Raw genomic sequence first — 22731 nt, forward strand, 5'->3', positions numbered from 1 at the left:
TTCCAGTGCCAAAGTAGCATGGCCACAACTTACTGACCCTCACTGCTATATCTCTGGGATATGAGAGGAAACTTGAGCACCTGGAACAAAACCCACGTGGTCACGGTGAGAATGTGCATACTCTTTCCAGGCAGCAGCGGAAATTGAATCCAGATCACTGGTACTGTAAATTGTTGCGCTTGCTGCTACCAAAACCCACAGTAATTCATCCTCAGACCTTGTCCCTTGAATTCACCCTCACCCCTGGCTGTCAGCTCAGGCTGAATCCCAGCCAGTGGCTTTTAGTTACTGCAGCGTGTGCTATATATCAGTCGGCACAGGTCTCTGTGATTGCCGGGATGCTGCCGCAGAGACCACCCTCCGCTGATCCCGCTGAGGCTGTCTTAAACACCAGGCTGCTCCACACTCAAACTGGTTCTGTTCTCTGTCCTTGGTCTGCAGGACCTCCAGCAGGTGATGGTTTCTGGACCAAATCTCAATGAGACCAGTATTGTTTCCGGAGGTTACGGAGGGACAGCAGAGGGGATCATTGCCAGCGGCACTATCAAAGGTAGGTCCAATCGGCTGTGATCATAATGAATGGTGTGGTGAAGATTGGCCTGCCCCTGCAGTGGGGAACAGTCTATGCTTGAGGGACAGGAGAGAGTTGCAAGGTCACTGTATTCTGACAGACTGAGGAATTACCTGGGAAAGAGACTGGGTAATTGAAAAAATAAGATTAATTTTATTTGTCACATGTACATTGAAACATACAGTTAAATACATTGTGTCAAATCAAATTAGCTGATGATGTGCTGGAAACAGCCCACAAATATCACCATGCTTCCAGCACCAACATAGAATGCCCAGACAACTTACTAGCCCTAACCCGTATGTCTTTGGAATGTGGGAGGAAACTGGAGCACCCGGAGGCAACCCACGTGGTCACGAGGAGAATGTGCAACCTCCTTAAAGACAGCAATGGGGATTGAATCCTAATCTTAGAGCCTTGCACTAATCACCATGCACTTTGGTGTCTGAGGGGCGGATTAGCAAACTCCTTGGGATGGGCAGGAGAGAGGATTGGGGAATGGGGTTTGTATTGTTGGAGGATTCTGGGAAAGTGGAATGGATAAGGAAGGGGTTATTGCGCTAACTGCTACATGTCCTGTCCCCTGCCCCCACCCTCACTTGGGGATGGTTGATCTACTCCTCAGACACCATGGAACTTGGTGGTTAGTGCAGGCCTTATAGCACTGGGTCTAAGATTAGGTGTCTGAGGTAGGGGGAGAGGAGTGGATCAGTGAGCTTCTCAGGGTGGGGGCAGGAGAGATGATTGGGGAGTGGGTTCTGTATTGTTGGAGGATCCTGTTAGTGGAATGGACAAGGGAGAATGTGTTGTGAAGTGGTAAATGGGGAGGGGGGGGTTGGAGGGGTGGTCACACTAGCAGCCCCTTTCAGCCTGAAGTGTTGCCATTAGTCATCGTAAACATTTAAGTTCTGAGGGTGTCCCTGTTAGGCACATCTTTGTGACTGTGTGTGGAAAGGGAAGTGGTTCATAACACTGATGGGCTGCCCTCTAGCTTCCCTTGTGTCTGTGCTTTTGATAAAACAGAATGTTTCCATTTCACGGGCCGATCTGATCTGAAAGTGTCTAGTCTCGCTGAAGTTGAGTATTGGGCCAGCTGGACTGTCAAAAGTTGTGTCTGCAATGAGAGGTATTCGTTAGGCAGTGATATGTGACAAGCTAGGCACAACTCTGGGGTGGGGGGGATGCTGTGGATAAGTTCTGAGGAATGCAATTCATAACAAGATTCCTAAGGTCATAAAGTATACAGAACATAAACAGTCTATTCAGCCCATCATAGTCATACTGACCTTTTGCCCATCTATACTTGCAGAGCAGATTTTCCAGGCTGCTGCCTGGATTAGACAGCAGGTTTTATGAGGGGAGGTTGAGTGAGCTACAACTTTTCTCTTTGGATGAAAGGAGCATGAGAGTTAACTTGATATATGTGTACAAGATGATAAAGGCATAGCCAAACTTCTTCCCTAGAATGGCCCACAGGGGGGAGTAATTTTATGAGGAAAGTATAGGGGTATGTTTTAGACTCTTAGGTAGGCACATAAGACATAGGAGCAGAATTAGGCCATTCAGCACATCAAGTCTCCTCTGCCGTTCCATCATGGTTAATCCCGGATCCCACTCAACCCCATACACCTGCCTTTTTGTCACATGCTTTGATGCCCTGACCGATCAGGAAACTATCAACTTTCGCTTTAAATATACTCACAGGTTTGGCCTCCACTGTAGTTTGTGGCAGAGCATTCCACAGATTCACTATTCTTTGGCTAAAAAAAAATCCTCCTTACCTCTGTTCTAAAAGGTTGTCCCCTCAAATTTGAGGCTGTGCCCTCTAGTTCTGGATACCCTCCACCATAGTAAACATCCTCTCCACATTCACTCTTATCTAGTCCTTTCAACATTCGGTAGGTTTTGATGACATCCTCCTGCATTCTTCTAAATTCCAGTGAGTACAGGCCTCCTCATATGTTAACCCCTTCATTCCTGGAATCATTCTCGTGAACCTCCTCTGGACTCTCCATTGAGAACATATCCTTTCTGAGATAAGGGGCCCAAAACCATTGATAATACTTGGTGCTGCCTGACTAGTGTCTTATAAAGGCTCAGCCTCACCTCCCTGCTTTTAAAATGAATGCCAGCATTGCATTTGCCTTCTTCACTACAGACTCAACCTGTAAATTAACCTTCTGGGTCTTGCACGAGGACTCCTAAGCCCCTCTGCACCTCTGATGTTTGAATTTTCTCCCCTTTTAGATAATAGTTCATAGTATTGTTCCTTGTACAGAAAATATATTATCATACATTTCCCAACACTATTCCATCAGCCACTTTTTTGCCTATTCTTCCAGTTTGTATGCCCTGCTGCAATCACATTGTTTCCTCAGCACTACCTGCCACTCCACCTATCATCATATCATCTGCAGACTTTGCCACAAAGCCATCAATTCCATTATCTAAATTATTGACAAACAATGTGAAGAGTAGTGTCTTCTATCAGCTGAACAGTCCATTGGGTGGGGGATGATGGAAGCTGTGGTCTGGGATGGGCTGGGCAGTCCATTGGGTGGGGGGTGGTGAAGCTGTGGTCTAGGATGGGCTGGGCAGTCCATTGGGTGGGGGTTAATGGAAACTGGGGTCAGGGATGGGCTGGACAGTTCATTGGGTGGGAGGAGGTGGACGCTGTGGTCAAGGATGGGCGAGGCTCTCCATTGTGTGGGAGGTGGTGAAGCTGGGGTCAAGGATGGGCTCGACAGTCCATTGCATGGGAAGTGGTGGAACGTGGGATCAGGGATGGGCGAGGCTATCTATTGCGTGGGAGGTAGTGGAAGCTGTGGTCAGGGATGGCCTAGCCTGTCTGTTGGGTGGAAGTGGTGGAAGCTGTGGTCTGGGGTGGGCTGGACAGTCCATTGGGTGGGGGTTAATGGAAGCTGTGATCTGGGATGGGCTGGGCAGTCCATTGGGTGGGGGTTAATGGAGGCTGTGGTCAGGGATGGGCGAGGCTATCCATTGCGTGGGAGGTAGTGGAAGCTGTGGTCAGGGTTGGGCTGGACAGTCCATTGGGAGGGAGGAGGATGGCCATATCCACAGGGCTCGGATGGAGGGTGAGTGGAGTCTTGATGAGGTTGTGATGGTACACCGGGGATGAAGTAGGTAGGAACAGGAACATCTCTGCTGCAATTCCGCCAGTTAAACAAGATGTGGCCTGTGTCTAATTTCTCCTCTTTTTCTAACTTGCAGCCAAGCTAGAGGCAGTAGATCTTCCGTGGAAGCACAGGGCAGTGGGAAGTCCCAAGGACGGAAAATCCTTGTTCAATCTGTTGCCGAAAGTCAGGATTTGCAAACCTAGTAGGCAGTGAATTATTAACTAGCTTGTTAACAGTTAAGGCTAATGTTATAGTTATCACAGTTAATTACACACTGAGAGCGATGTATCCAAGAGTTATGTTGCATCTGGAGAACAGGGTCCCCAAGGAGCATTGCCCAGTCAAAGAACTCTGTGACCAGTTACAGTTGGGGTAGTTCTAGTTTAACTTGCTGTGCTTGGTTTATATAACCAGTATAGAGATCCCCATTGCACACTGGGTCAGACTGACTATGATGAATTCAAAGGTTCAATTTAATGTCAGAGAAATGTATACAATATACATCCTGAAATGCTTTTTCTTCGCAAAACATCCATGAAAACAGAGAAGTGCCCCAAAGAATGAACGACAGTTAAATGTAAGAACCCCAAAGATCCCCCCTCCCGTGCGTAAGTGGCAAGCACAAGCGTGAACTAAACGAAAGCAAAGACACAGACTTTGCAGTTACCCCAAAGACTATCGCATTTCAACCGGCATTCAGCATCCCACAGGTTCTCCCTCTCCGAGGTGATGCATTAGTGATAATTTTTCAAAACTCGTTAGATTCTGGACTAGTTCCTGAGGATTGGAGGGTGGCTAATGTGACCCCACTTTTTAAAAAAGGAGGGAGAGAGAAACCGGGGAATTATAGGCCGGTTAGCCTAACGTCAGTGGTGGGGAAACTGCTGGAGTCAGTTATCAAGGATGTGATAACAGCACATTTGGAAAGCGGTGAAATGATCGGACAAAGTCAGCATGGATTTGTGAAAGGAAAATCATGTCTGACGAATCTCATAGAATTTTTTGAGGATGTAACTAGTAGAGTGGATAGGGGAGAACCAGTGGATGTGGTATATTTGGATTTTCAAAAGGCTTTTGACAAGGTCCCACACAGGAGATTAGTGTGCAAACTTAAAGCACACGGTATTGGGGGTAAGGTATTGGTGTGGGTGGAGAATTAGTTAGCAGACAGGAAGCAAAGAGTGGGAATAAACGGGACCTTTTCAGAATGGCAGGCGGTGACTAGTGGGGTACCGCAAGGCTCAGTGCTGGGACCCCAGTTGTTTACAATATATATTAATGACTTGGATGAGGGAATTAAATGCAGCATCTCCAAGTTTGCGGATGACACGAAGCTGGGTGGCAGTGTTAGCAGTGAGGAGGATGCTAAGAGGATGCAGGGTGACTTGGATAGGTTGGGTGAGTGGGCAAACTCATGGCAGATGCAATTTAATGTGGATAAATGTGAAGTTATCCACTTTGGTGGCAAAAATAGGAAAACAGATTATTATCTGAATGGTGGCCGATTAGGAAAAGGGGAGGTGCAACGAGACCTGGGTGTCATTATACACCAGTCATTGAAAGTGGGCATGCAGGTACAGCAGGCGGTGAAAAAGGCGAATGGTATGCTGGCATTTATAGCGAGAGGATTCGAGTACAGGAGCAGGGAGGTACTACTGCAGTTGTACAAGGCCTTGGTGAGACCACACCTGGAGTATTGTGTGCAGTTTTGGTCTCCTAATCTGAGGAAAGACATCTTTGCCATAGAGGGAGTACAAAGAAGGTTCACCAGATTGATTCCTGGGATGGCAGGTCTTTCATATGAAGAAAGACTGGATGAACTGGGCTTGTACTCGTTGGAATTTAGAAGATTGAGGGGGGATCTGATTGAAACGTATAAGATCCTAAAGGGATTGGACAGGCTAGATGCAGGAAGATTGTTCCCGATGTTGGGGAGGTCCAGAACGAGGGGTCACAGTTTGAGGATAGAGGGGAAGCCTTTTAGGACCGAGATTAGGAAAAACTTCTTCACACAGAGAGTGGTGAATCTGTGGAATTCTCTGCCACAGCAAACTGTTGAGGCCAGTTCATTGGCTATGTTTAAGAGGGAGTTAGATATGGCCCTTGTGGCTACAGGGGTCAGGGGGTATGGAGGGAAGGCTGGGTTCTGAGTTGGATGATCAGCCATGATCATAATAAATGGCGGTGCAGGCTCGAGGGGCCGAATGGCCTACTCCTGCACCTATTTTCTATGTTTCTATGTCTCCATTCTCACAGCGAGCGGGAGACATAAGTCAAGTCAAGTCACTTTTTATTGCCATTTTGACCGTAACTGCTGGTACCGTACACAGTAAAAATGAGACAATGTTTTTCAGGACCATGGTGCTACATGAAACAACACAAAAACTATACTGAACTATGTAAAACAACACAAAAACTACACTAGACTACAGACCTACTCAGGACTGCATAAAGTGCACAAAACAGTGCAGGCATTACAATAAATAATAAACAAGACAATAGGCACAGTAGAGGGCAGTAGGTTGGTGTCAGTCCAGGCTCTGGGTATTGAGGAGTCTGATGGCTTGGGGGAAGAAACTGTTACATAGTCTGGTCGTGAGAGCTCGAATACTTTGGTGCCTTTTGCCAGATGGCAGGAGGGAGAAGAGTTTGTATGAGGGATGCATGGGGTCCTTCATAATGTTGTTTGCTTTGTGGATGCAGCGTGTGGTGTAAATGTCTGTGATAGCGGGAAGAGAGACCCCGATAATCTTCCTAGCTGACCTCACCATCCGCTGCAGGGTCTTGCGATTTGAGATGGTGCAATTTCTGAACCAGGCAGTGATGCAGCTGCTCAGGATGTTTCAATACATCCTCTGTAGAATGTGGTGAGGATGGGGGTGGGAGATGGACTTTTCTCAACCTTCACAGAAAGTAGAGACGCTGCTGGGCTTTCGTTTGCTATGGAGCTGGTGTTGAGGGACCAGGTGAGATTCTCCGCCAGGTGAACACCAAGAAATTTGGTGCTCTTAACGATCTCTACGGAGGAGTCGTCGATGTTCAGTGGAGAGTGGTCACTCCATGTCCTGAAGTCAACAACCATCTGTTTTGTTTTGTTCACATTCAGAGACAGGTTGTTGGCTCTGCACCAGTCTGTTAGCTGCTGCACCTCCTCTCTGTATGCTGACTCATCGTTCTTGTTGAGACCCACCATGGTCGTGTCATCGGTGAACTTGTGGTTCGAGCTGTGTGTTGCAGCACAGTCGTGGGTCAGCGGAGTGAACAGCAGTGGACTGAACACACAGCCCTGGGGAGCCCCCGTGCTCAGTGTGATGGTGTTGGAGATGCTGCTCCCGATCCGGACTGACTGAGGTCTCCCAGTCAGGAAGTCTAGGATCCAGTTGCAGAGGGAGGTGTTCAGGCCCGGCAGTTTCAGCTTTCCAGTCAGAGTTTCTGAGGAATGATTGTATTGAATGCTGAACTGAAGTCTATGAACAGCATTCGAACGTACGTGTCTTTTTTGTCCAGGTGGGTGAGGGCCAGGTGGAGGGTGATGGCAGTGGCGTCATCTGTTGAACGGTTGGGACGGTACGCGAACTGCAGGGGGTTTTGATGTGCCTCATGACGAGCCTCTCGAAACACTTCATGATGATGGATGTGAGTGCTTTGCCTCTCTGATGGCCCGGGACAGTTTGGCCCTCGCTGTTGTTAGGGCTGCCTTGTCGCCTGCTCTGAAGGTGGAATCACGGGACCTCAGCAGTGCACGCACCTCCGCAGTCATCCATGGCTTCTGATTAGCGTGTGTAGTGATGGTCTTGGACACAGTGATGTCATTGATGCACTTGCTGATGTAGCTAGTCACTGATGCCATGTACTCCTCTAAGTTGGTAGAGTCGCCATTGGTTGCAGCCTCCCTGAACATGTGCCAGTCAGTGTGCTCAAAGCAGTCTTAAAGAGCGGAGATGGCTCCTGCTGGCCAGGTTTTCACCTGCTTCAGAACTGGTCTGGAGCGTCTGACGAGCGGTCAGTATGCTGGGATTATCATAACAGAGATGTGGTCTGAGTAACCGAGGTGGGGGCGGGGCTCCGTCCAGTAAGCATCGGGAATGTTTGTGTAAACAAGGTCCAACGCGTTCGCCCCTCTCGTTGCAAAGTCCACATTCTGATGGAATTTGGGGAGCACTGACTTAAGGCTCGCGTGGTTAAAATCTCCGGCGACAATAAACAGTCCATCAGGGTGTGCGTTCTGCAGTTCACTAATAGCCCCATGCAGTCCACAGAACGCCTCCTTAGCATTAGTGCTGGGGGGAATGTAGACACCAACTATAAGGACAGTGGTGAATTCTCGTGGGGAATAAAATGGTCTGCATCTAACAGTCACAAACTCCACTAGCGATGAGCAGTATCTTGAAACCAGCACAGAGTTCTTGCACCATTCCATATTGATGTAAACACACAAGTTGCCACCGTGAGTCTTACTGGAAAGAGCTGCATCCCTATCCGCTCGAAACAAGACGAACCTGTCCGACTGAATAGCGGCGTCCAGGATTCCATTGGAGAGCCACGTTTCCGTGAAAACATACGCACAGCAGTCTCTGCACTTTGCACTCCCACCGAGTACTTCATTGGAGTCGAATATAGTCCAATTTATTGTCCAGGGAGCGGACATTGGAGAGCAGAATGGACGGGAGAGCCAGCCGGCTAGGGTTTGCTTTTTGCCTGGCACGGTCTCCTGCCTGCTTGCCTTGCTTCCACTTCCTCCCACATCGCTTACGACATTCTCACCTCCAGCCACTGGCATCAGGCGACTCCGAGGACTGTAGGCCCGATCCCCTCAGCAAGCCGAGGTCGCGTAATTTAACCAGCAGATCTTCATGAAGGTTTGTTTTTGGGTGGTCTCTGTATTGTAGCAGTATCTGGTGATGGTAGATAGTCGCTCTGTTATCCATGTGCCCTAATCAAAAATTGTGCCTTAAAATTAAATTAAAAAATTAAAGTAACACCAGATCCGAAAGGCCACTGCTGCTGTGCTGCCTGCTGTAGTGCACAACCTACTGCTTTACGATGTTAAAAGGTCCGTTTCGTCGCTTTTTATGAGCTCTGTGCCCGAAGATCGCAAAGATCTCACGTCTTCAGGCCCATGGCGACAGATTTTCCGCCTCCCTGACAACACATGAGTCTCCTGCCGTGATACCGACCCTCGATCCACCCGTCTCCAGAGCCCCAAGATCTTATAAACCATATAACAATTACAGCACAGCAGGCCATCTCGGCCCTTCTAGTCCATGCCGAACACTTACTCTCACCTAGTCCCACCGACCTGCACTCAGCCCATAACCCTCCATTCCTTTCCTGTCCATATATCTATCCAATTTTACTTTAAATGACAACATCGAACCTGCCTCAACCACTTCTGCTGGAAGCTTGTTCCACACAGCTACCACTCTCTGGGTAAAGAAGTCCCCCCTCATGTTACCCCTAAACTTTTGCCCCCCAACTCTCAACTCATGTCCCCCCTCAACCTTCTTCGCTCCAAAGAATAAGAACCTAACTTGTTCAACCTTCCTCTGTAACTTAGGTGCTGAAATCCAGGTAACGTTCTAGTAAATCTTCTCTGTACTCTCTCTATTTTGTTGACATCTTTCCTATAATTCAGTGACCAGAACTGTACACAATACTCCAAATTTGGCCTTACCAATGCCTTGTACAATTTCAACATTACATCCCAACTCCTATCTCCTATACTCAATGCTCTGATTTATAAAGGCCAGCATACCAAAAGCTTTCTTCACCACCCTATCCACATGAGATTTAGGGAACTATGCATCACTATTCCTAGATCCCTCTGTTCTACTGCATTCTTAAAATGCCCTACCATTTACCATGTATGTCCTATTTTGATTAGACCTACCAAAATGTAGCACCTCACATTTATCAGCATTAAACTCCATCTGCCATCTTTCAGCCCACTCTTCTAATTGGCCTAAATCTCTCTGCAAGCTTTGAAAACCTACTTCATTATCCACAACGCCACCTATCTTAGTATCGTCTGCATACTTACTAATCCAATTTACCACCCCATCATCCAGATCATTAATGTATATGACAAATAACATCTTAGGCTTACAAACACTAAACCGCCTCTCAGGCCGATCCCTTGGTGTGCCGAACAACAGCTGGTCCTGAAACCCCGAGAACCCGTCCCATTCCCGCAAAGAACCAAAGTCTGCATATAACTCCAGGTCAGGGTCTTCCGAAGAACCCTGAAAGGGAAAAATAAAGATATTAAAGATGGAAATAGAGCTGTTTGGGAAGATGCAAGCAAAGGAGTTGCTGTTTAGCGCCATCTTAACTTCGCCTCCACCAACGAATTCCACTCTATCCTGCTGTGTGTGTGGGACCATCCCCCAGTGAGGGTCAGTGTGTGTATGGGTCCGTTCCCCAGTGAGGGTCAGTGTGTGTGTGTGGGACCGTCCTCCAGTGAGGGTCAGTGTGTGTGTGGGTCCGTTCCCCAGTGAGGGTCAGTGTGTGTGTGGGTCTGTTCCCCAGTGAGGGTCAGTGTGTGCGTGGGACCGTCCTCCAGTGAGGGTCAGTGTGTGCGTGGGTCTGTTCCCCAGTGAGGGTCAGTGTGTGTGAGACTGTCCCCCAGTGAGGGTCAGTGTGTGTGTGGGTCCGTCCCCCAGTCAGGGTCAGTGTGTGTGTGGGACCATCCCCCAGTCAGGGTCAGTGTGTGTGTGGGACCATCCCCCAGTCAGGGTCAGTGTGTGTGGGACCATCCCCCAGTGACGGTCTGTGTGTGTGTGTATCTGTTCTCCAAGTGATCAGTGTGTGTGTGTAGGACTGTCCCACAGGGCATAACCTTTTGTGATCAAGGTGGTGTGAATGGACTTTCCCTGCTGTTATCTGGGCTCTGAGCAGGTTCTGCAGAGCTTATTTTGAGATTCAGTGCAGAACAGGCTCTTTGAGCCACGTTGCCCAGTGACCCATTATTTGACTCTAGCCTAATCACAATTCAATTTACAGTGACCAATTCACCTACCAACCTGTACGTCTGGACTGTGGGAGGAAACCTGCGCCCACGGGGAGAACATACAAGCTGCTTACCGTGCAGCGCGGTACTGTAAAGCGTTGTGTTAAGCACTACGCTACCATGCCAGCCCAGCTGGACACAGGGAAGGGGAAGGGCAATACAGACCAGCCAGAGGTGTGGTAAATGCCGAGGACTCCCAGAGGGTTAGCATGGCAGAGTGGCTCACTATCTGATGTGAATGCAGAAGGGGTTGGCCTCACTTACACCTGTCCCGCTCCGTAAAAGTGTAACACACAAAATACAGGAGGAACTCAGTAGGTTAAGCAGAATCTGTTGAGAGGAATAAACAGTCAACATTTCAGACCGAGATCCTTCATCAGGTCTAGAAAGTAAGGGGGAAGAAGCCAGAAGATGTGGGAGAAGTGGCAAGTTGGCAGGTGAGCAGCTGCCTGACGTGCTGAGTTCTTCCAGCATTTTGTGTCTATTGCTCCAGATTTTCAGTGTCTGCAGACTCTCTCGTGTTCAATGAAGGTTATGGCTCTGGTTCAGTGCGCATCACCATGCACCATCACCGACCTCTGACCCGTGTTCACTTCCTGAGGTGGCCAGTTTGGTCTGCAAGCTGCAAGTCCGCCCATTGCAGTGCAGTTCAACTGTTGCTTGCTGTGTTGCTAACTTTGTGTACATGGCTGTGGATTAAGTTCCCACTGCCTGCCTTGACCAAATTGTGTGGGCAGGGCTGTACTGAGAGAGGCTCACACTGTGGGAGCTCTCTCTCCTAAAGTTAGAATTTGCGGCAAAATTTGCCAGATAACTGTTTTGGAGACTTTGGGAGAGTGAAATATCACCTCGGCAATGACTGAAACAGTTTCTTTGCCTGGGAGGATTTGCTTCGGTGAAGTTTTCTCAGCGCTCAGCAGTGAGTGCAGCTGGCGGTTTGCCAAAGTGTGAGTCTGACCTTGCCGGGAACAGGGACCGATTTATTCCGTTTGTAATAACGAAATGCCCCTCCTGTTCGGAGTGCTTAGCCCAGGGCGGCTCGGTGAAGAGGACTTTGGACTTTCGAGCAGTGGACTGGCCAGGGAAGAGTTTCATCTCTTCACGATTGCTGCGCAGACGGCGCTGAGGTTTCTTCTAACATTGCACGGACTTCCCTGCCCATCCACTCCTTTTCTCCTCCCGTCTGGTCCAGTTTCATCTCTGAATGGTATTTTTGACTGTTTGCTGGTGTTCTGCTGGGTGTAGACTGTGTTCCCCAACCCCCCAGCGGTACTGTTTGAACTTGAACTGCGTCATGGCTGGGCGCGGCTCCAAGATGGCGCGGCCTAAGTCCTACATGCAAACTACTGGCTCAGGAGTGGCAGCTGACGAAGAGGGCCACCCATTCAGATTCCTGACCTTAAAGAACGCTGTACAGTGTACTGTGCCTACTTCAGTCCGTAGGAATGCTGCCATAAAGGCCATGGCGGAGTCTGTTGGAGGCCGTGAGGGCATTGTTGCGGTAGCGGTTTTGAATGGGAAAACTACTTTCCATTTGATGTCACTGAGGGGTGTGGTTTTGGCCCTGAGTCAGGGGTTAGGGGTGGGGAGGGTTTTTATGTAGGTGGAGCCCCATGCAGGTGGTAATACTCCCTGACGTCTACCCTCATCTCCCTGACAAGTCCCTATTTCCCTATCTGTGCTCCATCGGCAAGGTGCGTTCAAAAATAACCCCGATACGGTATAGGGCACCTCCGTGGGGCTATGAGCACCTATTCTCATTCCAGCACCGTCTGCTTATGCAGCTGGAGCAGGGTAGGGATGCTGAGGGGCAATACGATACCATCCCCTGGTCTTTGGGTTGCCTGAGGTGCAATGCTTGTAAAGAATTTGGGCATATTTGGAAGAATTGCCCAAATTGTCAGGCTGCCAACTTGGCCTTGGAGGCACAGGGTGATGCCGCTGGGCCTTCCTGCGCTGACCCCCCTCTGACTGTCCCACCTCCCCGTTATCCCCTTCTGTGTCACCGGCTGTGGAAGTCGTGGTTGGACACGGGGCGGGTGACCGGGACGGGTGGGTTCATGTGGTGGGCAGGAAGGCAAAGAAGAAAATAAAGTTTCTGAAGGCTTCTCCCCCAGAGAAGGAGCAGGTTGTTGCTGTTGAACTGAGCCCAGAGGGTCCCGTGGCTCCAGAAATTCAGCAAGAGCCTGGGAAGTCGGGAGGGGAGGTAATGCCGGAGGTTAAGGATGCCTCTGAGGTGGAGATCAGTGTGCCTCAGCACATTTGCAGCCTGAAACGGAGGAAGATGTACCCCTGGTTAAGACCCTGTGTGCAGAGTTTGTCCCCCCAGGGCTGGAGGATTGCCCTGTTATGCAGGGGCCCTGTGCTGGGGAGACATCTCCGGAATGCGGGGCCTTCAGGCCCATGAGTGGCACCACTAAGGGGGAGCCGTGTGGGGAGGTGGACCTGTCTCCATTTGGAATTGTGCACTCAGAGTGCATACTCCCTGGGGAGGGGCAAAGCCCTGTGGTCGCCTTTGGGTAACGGGTCTCCGGGGGACTGGTCTTCCAAATTGTTGCCTCGACTGAGGCAAGGTGCTCAGCCGAGGCACGCGCAGTCCACAAGGGGACCCAGTGCAGCCTGGAAGTGTCACCCCTTGCAGCCAGACGGAAGGAGTGTGTCTCGAGGGATCAGGAGGGAGGGGACTCTCCCAGTGTTGTTTGCAGGGAAGGGAGCGAGGGTGTAGAGCTGGATACAACCCGGCAAGCTCGTGCCCAGGATGTGGCAGGTACTCTGGATCCAGAGCTGGAGGGGCTTCCCTCTGTCACTGGTCCCGGAGATGGGGTAGAGCCCGTGGTCAGGCCTACAGTGCGGGTAAGGAGTGAGGTGGTCACATCGGGTGTTGATGACAACTGCCTGGAGGGGGATAAGAGCGGTGCACCTGGTGAGGGGGAAGATGGGGACTCTTTTGAGGCCGAGATAACCAACTTCCTCGACCCCAGCACCGAGTTGCAGCTCATCTGTCTTGAGGAGATCTGGCAGTTTTTGCAGGATTACTGGAGGAAGTCTTTCAAGGCCCGGTTGGCTACTGATCATTGGTCTGGTCAGGTCAGGGAGGGGTCGTCCAGTCGATCCGCATGATCCTCCAAAAGAAGGGGAGGGGAGCTGAGAAGATACGTAAGGATTGGTGTCCGTTCGAGAGGCTTCTGGAGCCCCTGGAGAAGGTTTACAGGGTGAAGGCAGGGGAGGGTTCGAAGGAATACTCTGCTGCTTTGTCTAGGGGCTCTGGTGAGGGGTCCCAGTAAGAATGCGCCATGAAGTTCAGTGTCGTGACCCTGAACATAAGTGGCGGTCGGGGGGCTCTCTGCAGATTTCATCAGCTCACTGTCCTCCAGGACGGGAGATATGCAGTGAGCTTCCTGCAGGAAACCCGTACTGTTCCAGGAAACGAATCCACCTGGCTCCGGGAATGACGTGGGGGAGGGAGTGGTCCACAAAACATAGAAAACATACAGCACAATACAGGCCCTTTGGCCCACAAAGCTGTGCTGAACATATCCCTACCTTAAAACTACCTCGGCTCCACTTTCAGCAGGGTGGCCATCCTGTTGGCCCCCTTTTACCTGCCCAACGTAATCAAGGTCCAAGAACTCGTGCCAGGCCGTCTGCTTCACCTCGCTGTGCATCAGGGTGACGTACCAATGCACTTTGTCAATGTGTACGCCCCTGAGCTTGGCCTGATGCAGGCGTGCCTGTTCCGAGATGTGTCTGCGTTGTTGGCGTCCGTAGATCAGAACGAATGCGTAATCATGGAGGGTGGTTTTAACTGCACCCTCGTGGGACGGGATCGCACCGGCCCCCAGAGTAGCCGAGTATCAATGAGGCAGCTCTGGGGGCTGGCCGTGTCATCGGACCTGGTCGATGTCTGCCGGAACCTTCACCCTGACTTGTGTGCTTTCTCAAGGAGGCTCGTGGATCGATAACTAGGGCGCATGTCTCCTGGGCGTTGGCTGTCTCCATGTGGCCGGTTACGTGCTTGGACCACCACCTGGTGTGGATGCAGCTGAGTGTGCTGCCTGCACGGGTGGGGTCCGTGTATTGGCATTTCAACAACCGGCTGCTGGAGGACGGCCGGTTCCAGGGTGCGTTCCGGTTGTTCTGGGAGTCCTGGCAGGAGAAGCGGGGAGTTTCCCTTCCCTGAGGTTCTAGTGGGATGTGGGCAAAGCTCACATCTGACTGTTCTGCAGGGAATACGCGCACGGCTTGACCAAGCGGCGGATGGCCGGGATCGATCGGCTTGAGAAGGAGCTGGTCGACCTGGAGTCTCGGCTGAGGCTAACCAATGGGGACCAGCCCCTCTGGGATGAGTACCAGCGGAGGAAGGAGGCACTGAGGCACCTGCAGCTCGAGAGGTCCTGAGGTGCTTACGTGAGGATCTGGACCATGCCTCGCCCTTCTTCTCTCTCTCTCGAGGAGGAGGGGTGTCTGCAGGCAGCTGGTGGAATTGCTGGCAGAGGATGGTTCCTCCGTCACGGATCTGACGAAGTCCATTCCTTTTACGAGGCTCTCTTCTCACCAGACCGGCGCAGTGAGGGTGCACACAGGGCTCTGTGGGAGGACTTGCTGAGGATCAACACTGGGGGGTGATCGGCTCGATACACCACTATCTTTAGTGGAGTTGACCAGTGCCCTCAACCAGCTGCCGAGAGGCAAGTTCCTGGGACTAGATGGGTTCACGGTGGAGTTTCTCCAGGCCTTCTGGGACATCCTAGGGGCTGATTATGCAGGGGTATTGGGGGAGAGCATGGTGACAAGTGAGAAACCCCTTTCTTGGGGCAAAGCAGTCGTGGCCTTGCTGCCACAGAAGGAGGATCTCTGTAGCCTGCGGAATTGGCACCCAATATCCCTCCTCAGCGCTGAGTCTTTGCCCGGGCGATGGCCAATGCCTGGGCTCTGTGCTAGCAGAAGTGGTCCAACCTGATCAGTCCTACCTTGTCCAGGATCTGATTTCCCTGTACGGGGGACTGGTCTGTCGGTCGCCTTTCTCTCTCTCTCGACCAAGGGAAGGTGTTCGAAAGGGTGAACCACGAGTACCTCTTCGGGACTTTGCGAAAGTTCGGTCTTGGCCACGTCCGACTGCTGTATGCTGCCGTGGAGTGCCTAGTGAAGGTGAATGGTTCCTGATAGCACCCTTTTGCTTTGGGATGGGGGTGCCCCATGTCGGGTCAACTGTATTCGGTTTGCATGGAGTCATTCCTGTGCCTTCTCTGCAAGAGATGAATGGATCTGAGTCTGCGCGCTTCTACCCCGCTTCTGCCGGGTCTGTAGAGGGGGTGTGTGGTCTAGCCTCATCCGGGCAGGGTGCTCTGGCTGCTGGGGCGGGGTGGATTGGTCCTGATCCGATTACAGTGAGTGTCGGGTGGGTGTGGGCAAGTGGAAGGGTTCCAGCTGCACTACCACCCGATGTGCTCTTCGGACCCAGGCCTCGAGAGACCATGTGAGAGAGGGTCCCACACAACGTAAGCCGTCTCGTGGGGGTGCCCACTATGCCGTTCCGTGACCTCGGCAGGTGGGGCTCCTCAGCCTTGGAGGCAGCTTACCTGGAAGAAGGAAAGCTCTGAGTTTAAACCTCTGCTGCCTTGCAGCCATACCATCCATGGGAAAGGCTTCGGGAGTAAACCCCAAGAAGAAATCCAGTGCCGGGGTCCCTAAGGCAGTTTGATCTTGTTTACAACTTCACTCTGGCAACCTCTGTGACGACACTGGTGCCAGGCTGTATCAGCGCTTGCCCTTCCCTTGGATTACATCAGTGACGTGGAGAGGGGGAACCAGCTTCATTGGCAACAGCCAGTTCTTCAAATCTTCCCGCGCTGGAGAGGACACAGTCCACCAGAGGTGCAAACCCATGTTCCCCTGGGATTGATGGCTGCCGACTACCGTTCCGTGAAGCTTCGAAGTGTTTCTTCTACGGGCTGCCCCTGCTCACCTTTCACTTCCTCGCCTTGGTGATCCGTGTTACCGTCAGGCAGCAGAGGAGGTCCCCAGTGGAAATCTCTTTTCACAGGGGTCCTTCCCCTGTACAGTGGGGACTTGGGGTGGAAGGTGTTGCATTGGGCAGTCCCGTACAACAGGTTCCTGAGCAGGTTCTCTGACACCCCGTCCACCTGTCCATTCTGTGGCCAGGAGTCAGTGTACTATGCGTACACAGAACGTGAGAGGTTTCAGCCCCTGTTTGAGTTTCTCAGGGTGCTGCTGAGGTTCTGGCTGCACTTTAGTCCTTTGCTCCTTGTATACGGGCACCCTGTACAGAAGGGGGTGGAGCGTGGGGAGGATCTCCTGGTGGGCTTGGTCCTGGGACTGGCCAAGATGACCATTCACGGGTCTAGGTGGCGGAAAGTAGAGGCTGCTGCCCGGGACGACTGCCTGCCCGCCCCCCTTTTCCGAGGATACGTTCGTGCCCAGTTGTCCTTAGAGAGGGAGCAAGTGGTCCCAGCGGGCACACTGGGGGGCTTCCGAGAGCGGTGCCCCCCCACCCGGGGTACTGACTGCTTTATAGATGGTAGTAACCATATTTAATTTGAGTATACTTACTGTCTTGTACCTTACTGACCTTGTGTATAAATAAGCTTTTAGAGTTTTGTTAAAAAAGGGGGTGATACTGAGGGAGGGTTACACTGTTTAATACTGTTTTGAACACCTGTTGGCTATGCACTGAGTGTTACAGCTCCTGACTGTTTGTACTGCCTCCATCGCTCATCAGTTGTCACACTCTGATCCATTGATTTGTTCTCTTTTTGTTCTTATACTTCCCCTCATCCCTCCACTCCTCCATCCCACATCCCTCCATCCCACTGTCACTCTGTCCCTCCACCCTTCTGCCCTTCCGTCCCACCGTCCCACCAATTCACGCCCCCCCCCCATGTCCCTCCACTCTCCCATCCTGGCCCGTATCCTGGCTGTGTTCAGGTGCTCCTGTGAAAACCCCTGCACCCTGCGGCCTCCTGATCTCCCCCAGCAGGTCAGCGGCCAGCCGGATAGCCAATCAGGGCTGCTCATCACCAGGTACAGCTGTACACTGCCCCTCTGTTGCTGCCCTGCCCTGACCTGCCGCACCCCTCGCCCCACTCCCTCTGCTGGGCTTAAGCTGTTCTATTCCAAGCACACTGCCGTTCACTGAAGTGTCTGCACTGGACCTATTCACGGTGATTGCCAGCCTCTCGAGTCTGTCAGACCTCTGAGGGCTGTTACGGTACATCTCAGCTGGCCAGGGTCTGTAAGGACCCCATGTGGGTGTTCTGGTTGGATCTCAGCTGGCTTGGGTCTGTCGGAACACTGTCAGGGCCACCCCTTAAGACCAGAAGATATTGGAGCAGATTTGGGCATTTTGGCCCATCGAGTCTGCTCTGCCATTTCACCATTGCTGATCCAATTTTCCTCTCAGCCCCATTCTCCTGCCTTCTCCCCATATCCCTTCATGCCCCGACTCGTCAAGAATCTATCAACCTCTGCCTTAAGTATACATCAGAAACTTGGCTCCACAGCTGCCTGTGTCAACAAATTCCACAGGTTCACCACTCTCTGACTAAAAAATTCCTCCTCATCTGAGTTCCAAAGGACGCTCCGTTATTCTGAGACTGTCCCCTCTGGTTGTTGACTCTCCTGCCATAGGAAACATATTCTCCACATCCTCCCTATCAAGGCCTTTCACCATTCGATATGTTTCAATGAGGTCACCCCTCATTCTTCTGAATTCTAGTGAATACGGGCCCAGAGCCATCAAATGCTCTTCATATGACAAGCTGTTCAATCCTGGAATCATTTTCATGTGCCTCCTTTGAACCCTTTCCAGTGTCACCACATCCTTTCTAAGGAGCCCAGAACTGTTCAAAATACTCCAATTGAGGCCTCTCCAGTGCTTTATAAAGTCTCAACATTACATGCTTACTTTTATAGAGTCATAGAGATGTACAGCACAGAAGCAGGCCCTTTGGCCCATCTAGTCCATGCCAAGCCATTTAAACCACCTACTCTCAACAACCTGCACCGGGACCATTGCCCTCCAATCCCCGACCATCCATGTACACACCCAAACTTCTCTCAAACATTGAAATTGAGCTTGTATACACCACTTGTGTTGGCAGCTCATTCCACACTCTCTCCACCCTGAGTGAAGAAATTTCCCTCATGTTTTCTTAAGCTTTTCACCTTTCACCCATAACCCATGACCACTGGTTGTAGTCCCACCAAACCTTAGTGGAAAAGGCCTTCTTGCCTTACCCTATACCTCTCATAATTTTACATACCTCCGTCTAATGTCCTCTCAATCTTCTACGTTTTAAGGAATACAGTCCTAATGCATTCAATCTTTCCTTATAACTTGAGTCCTCCAAACCCAACCACATCCTTGTAAATTTTCTCTGTACTCTTTCAACCTTATTTGTGAGATTCTTGTAGGTAGGTGACCAAAAGTGTACACAATACTCCAAATTAGGCTTCACTAACATCTTTTACAACTTCAACATAACAGCCCATTTCCTGTACTCAATACATTGATTTATGAAGGCCAGTGTACCAAAAGTTTTCTTTACGACCCTACCTACCAGTGATGCCACTTTCAACAAATTATTCCCAGATCTCTTTGTTATACCACACTCCTCAGTGCCCTACCATTCACTGTGTAAGACCTATACTGGTTGGTTCTACCGAAGTGCAAAACCTCATGTTTGTCTGCATTAAATTCCATCTGCAATTTTTCAGCCTACTTTTCCAGCTGATGCAGATCCCTCTGTAAGCCATGATAGCCTTCCTCACTGTCCACTACAATTGGTATCATTCGCAAATTTGTTGATCCAGTTAACCATATTATCATCCAGATCATAGATGACAAACAACAAAAGAGCCAGTGCCAATCCCTGCAGCACTCCAGTAGTCACAGGCCTTCAGTCAGAGAGGCAACCAGCTACTGTCACTCTCCTGCAAAACCAATGTCTAATCTAATTTACTATCTCATCTTACATGCCGAATGACTGAACCTTCTTGTCCAATCGCCCACATGTATCTTTGTCTAATGCCTTGCTAAAGTCCATGTAGACAACATGCACTGCATTGACTTCAACAGACACAAAATGGGGAGGAGCTCAGCAAGCCAGGCAGCATCTATCGAAAACTGTACAGTTGACGTTTTGGGCCGAGACCCTTCAGAAGGACCAGCATCTGCAGATTTTCCCTTGTTTGTGACTGCCTTGCCTTCATCCACTTTCCTGGTAATTTCCTCAAAAAACTCTATATTTTGGTTAGACATGACCTACTAAGCATGAAACCATGTTAACAATCCTTAATCAGTCCATGTCTATCCAAACACTTGTATATCTGGTTCCTTAGAATATCTTCAGTAACTTTCCCACAACTGGTGTCAGGTCCACTAGCCTATAATTTCCCGGTTTATGTGTAGAGCGGTTTTTTATACAGTGGAGTAGCACTGGCTATCCTTCAATCCTCTGGTACCTCTCTTATTGCTAAGGGTGATTTAAATATCTTTGCTTGGGCCCCAGTAATTTCTGCATTTGCCTCCTATAGGGTCCAAGGGAACACCTTGCCATACCCTGGGAATTTTTCTATTCTGTTTGCCTCAGTAGCAAACGCCTCCTCTGTAATCTGTACAGGGTCCATGAAATTGGTGCCCCTTTCTCTCAATTCCGTAGACTCTGTATCCATCTTCTGAGTAAATCCAGATGCAAAAGAATTCTGTTTTGGCTGCATGAATGGATTACTGTTCTGATCTTCCAGAGGACCAATTTTGTCTCTTGCAATCCTTTTGCTGTTAACATATCTGTAGAATCCCTTACGATCGTCCTTCACGTTGTCTGCTAGAGTGATTTGTGCCTTCTCTTAGCCCTTCTGATTTCTTTCTTAAATGTTCCCTTGCATTTCCTGCATAGGCACTTGATTTGTTCCTACCTGCCTTTTCCTGCTGCACCTTTTTTCTCTTAACCAGCGCCTCAATATCGCTTGAAAGCCAAGGTTCCCTACACTTGTTATCTTTACCTTTTATTCAGACAGGCACATACAAGCTTTGTACTCTCAACTTTTCACTTTTGAAGGGGTCCTACTGACCAAGTATGCGTTTGCCAGAAAACAGCCTGTCCCAATCCACACTTGCCAGATATTTCTGATACCATCAAATTGGCCTTACTCCAATTTAGAATCTCAACTGGCAGACTAGACCTATCTTTTTGCACGTTTACTTTGAAACTAATGGCATTGTGGCCACTGGATCAGCATCATTTTCCAGTGGTCTACTCTCATCTCTCTTTTACACTTCATATGTCTGAAGAATATCCAGTGTCCTTGACGAGTACACTGATACTCTATCACTTAATATTCTAGTTCTCTTGAAATGAATGCTTATATTGCATTTGCCTTCCTCACCACTGACTCAACCTGCAAATTAACCTTTAGGGAATCCTGCACAAGGACTCCCAAGTTCCTTTGCACCTCTGATTTTTCCATTTCCTCTCCATTTAAAGAGTCTACCCTTTTATTTCTTCCACCAAAGTGCATTACCATGCATTCCTCAACATTGTATTCCATCTGACACTTCTTTGCCTGTTCTCCTATTCTGTCTCCTTCAGCAGCCTTTCTACTTCCTCAAAACTATCTGCCCCTCCACCTATCCTAGTATCATCCACAAACGTGACAACAAAGCTACCAATTCCACATCCAGGTCATTGACATTTAACATAAAAAGGCTCCCCTTGTTCCCACTCTTTGCCTCCTGCTAATCAACAACTGCATTATCCATGCTACTATCTTTCCTGTCGTACTGTGGGATCTTAAATTGTTAAGCAGCCTCATCTGTGGCACCTTGTCAAAGCCCTTCTGAAAATCCAAGTACACAACATCCACAGGTTCTCCTCTGTCTATCCTGCTGCTCTAAAAAGCCATCTGGTAGGCATTCTAGAAATTCAGCCGTTTGGGATCCAGCACCAACCTGATTTTCCCAATCTATCTGCATATTGAAATATTCCATGACTATTGTAACATTTCCCTTTTGGCAGGCACTTTCTATCTCCCACTGTAATTTATAGCCCACTTCCTTACTATATTTGGGGGAGGGGCTGTCTACAGCTCCCATCAGGGTCTTTTTACCTTTGCAGTTCCTTAGCTCTACCCACAATGATTCAACACCTTCTGACCCTATGTCATTTCTTTCTAATGATTTGATTTCTATTCAACAGAGCCCCCCCACCACACTCTGCCTACCTGCCTGTCCTTTCGATGCAATGTGTACCCTTGGATGTTGAGCTCCCAGCTATAGTCTTCTTTCAGCCGTGATTCATTAATGCCCGCATTAGGGGAATGAGCAAAGAAATGGCAGATGGAATTCAGTGTCAGGAAATGTATGATCATGCACTTTGGTAGAAGAAATGAAAGGGTTGACTGTTTTCTAAATGGAGAGAAAATACAAAAAACGGAGGTGTGAAAGGGTTTGGGGGGTCCTTGTGCGGGATTCCCTGAAGGTTAATTTGCAGGTAAGTCAGTGGTGAGGAAGGCAAACGCAATGTTAGCTTTCATTTCAAGAGGATTAGAATATAAAAGCAAGGATGTAATGTTGAGACTATAAAGCACTGGTGAGGCCTCACTTGGAGTATTGTGAGCAGGTTTGATCCCTTTTTCTTAGAGAGGATGTGCTGAAACTGGAGAGGGTTTAAAGGAGGTTCACAAAAACGATTCCAGGATTAAATGGTTTGTCATACAAAGAGCATTTGATGGCTCTGGGCCTGTATTCTCTGGAATTCAGAAGAATGAGAGGTGACCTCATTGAAACCTATCAAATGGTGAAAGACCTTGATAGAGTGGATGTGGAGAAGATGTGTCCTATGGTGGGAGAGTCTAAGACCAGAGGACACAGCCACAGAATAGAGGGTATGAGGAGGAATTTCTTTATCCAGAGAATGGTGAATCTGTGGAATTTGTTGCCACGGGCAGCTGTGGAGGCCAAGTTTTTAAGTATGTTTAAGGTTGAGGTTGATAGT

General features: G+C 49.7%; 1 protein-coding gene across 5 annotated transcripts in view; it reads left to right on the forward strand.

Moving 5' to 3' along the window:
• LOC134349855 (arfaptin-2-like) overlaps positions 1-22731 on the forward strand; it is a 139280-nt gene that overhangs the window by 48145 nt on the left and 68404 nt on the right. For all 5 annotated transcript variants that reach the window (XM_063054808.1, XM_063054809.1, XM_063054811.1 and 2 more), the window contains exon 3: positions 442-550. In XM_063054808.1, coding sequence (XP_062910878.1) covers positions 442-550 — 109 coding nt within the window. The remainder of the gene's footprint in view (positions 1-441; positions 551-22731) is intronic.

The sequence above is a fragment of the Mobula hypostoma genome, chromosome 7 (genome assembly GCF_963921235.1).
Source record: "Mobula hypostoma chromosome 7, sMobHyp1.1, whole genome shotgun sequence".
In the NCBI taxonomy this organism is placed as follows: domain Eukaryota; kingdom Metazoa; phylum Chordata; class Chondrichthyes; order Myliobatiformes; family Myliobatidae; genus Mobula; species Mobula hypostoma.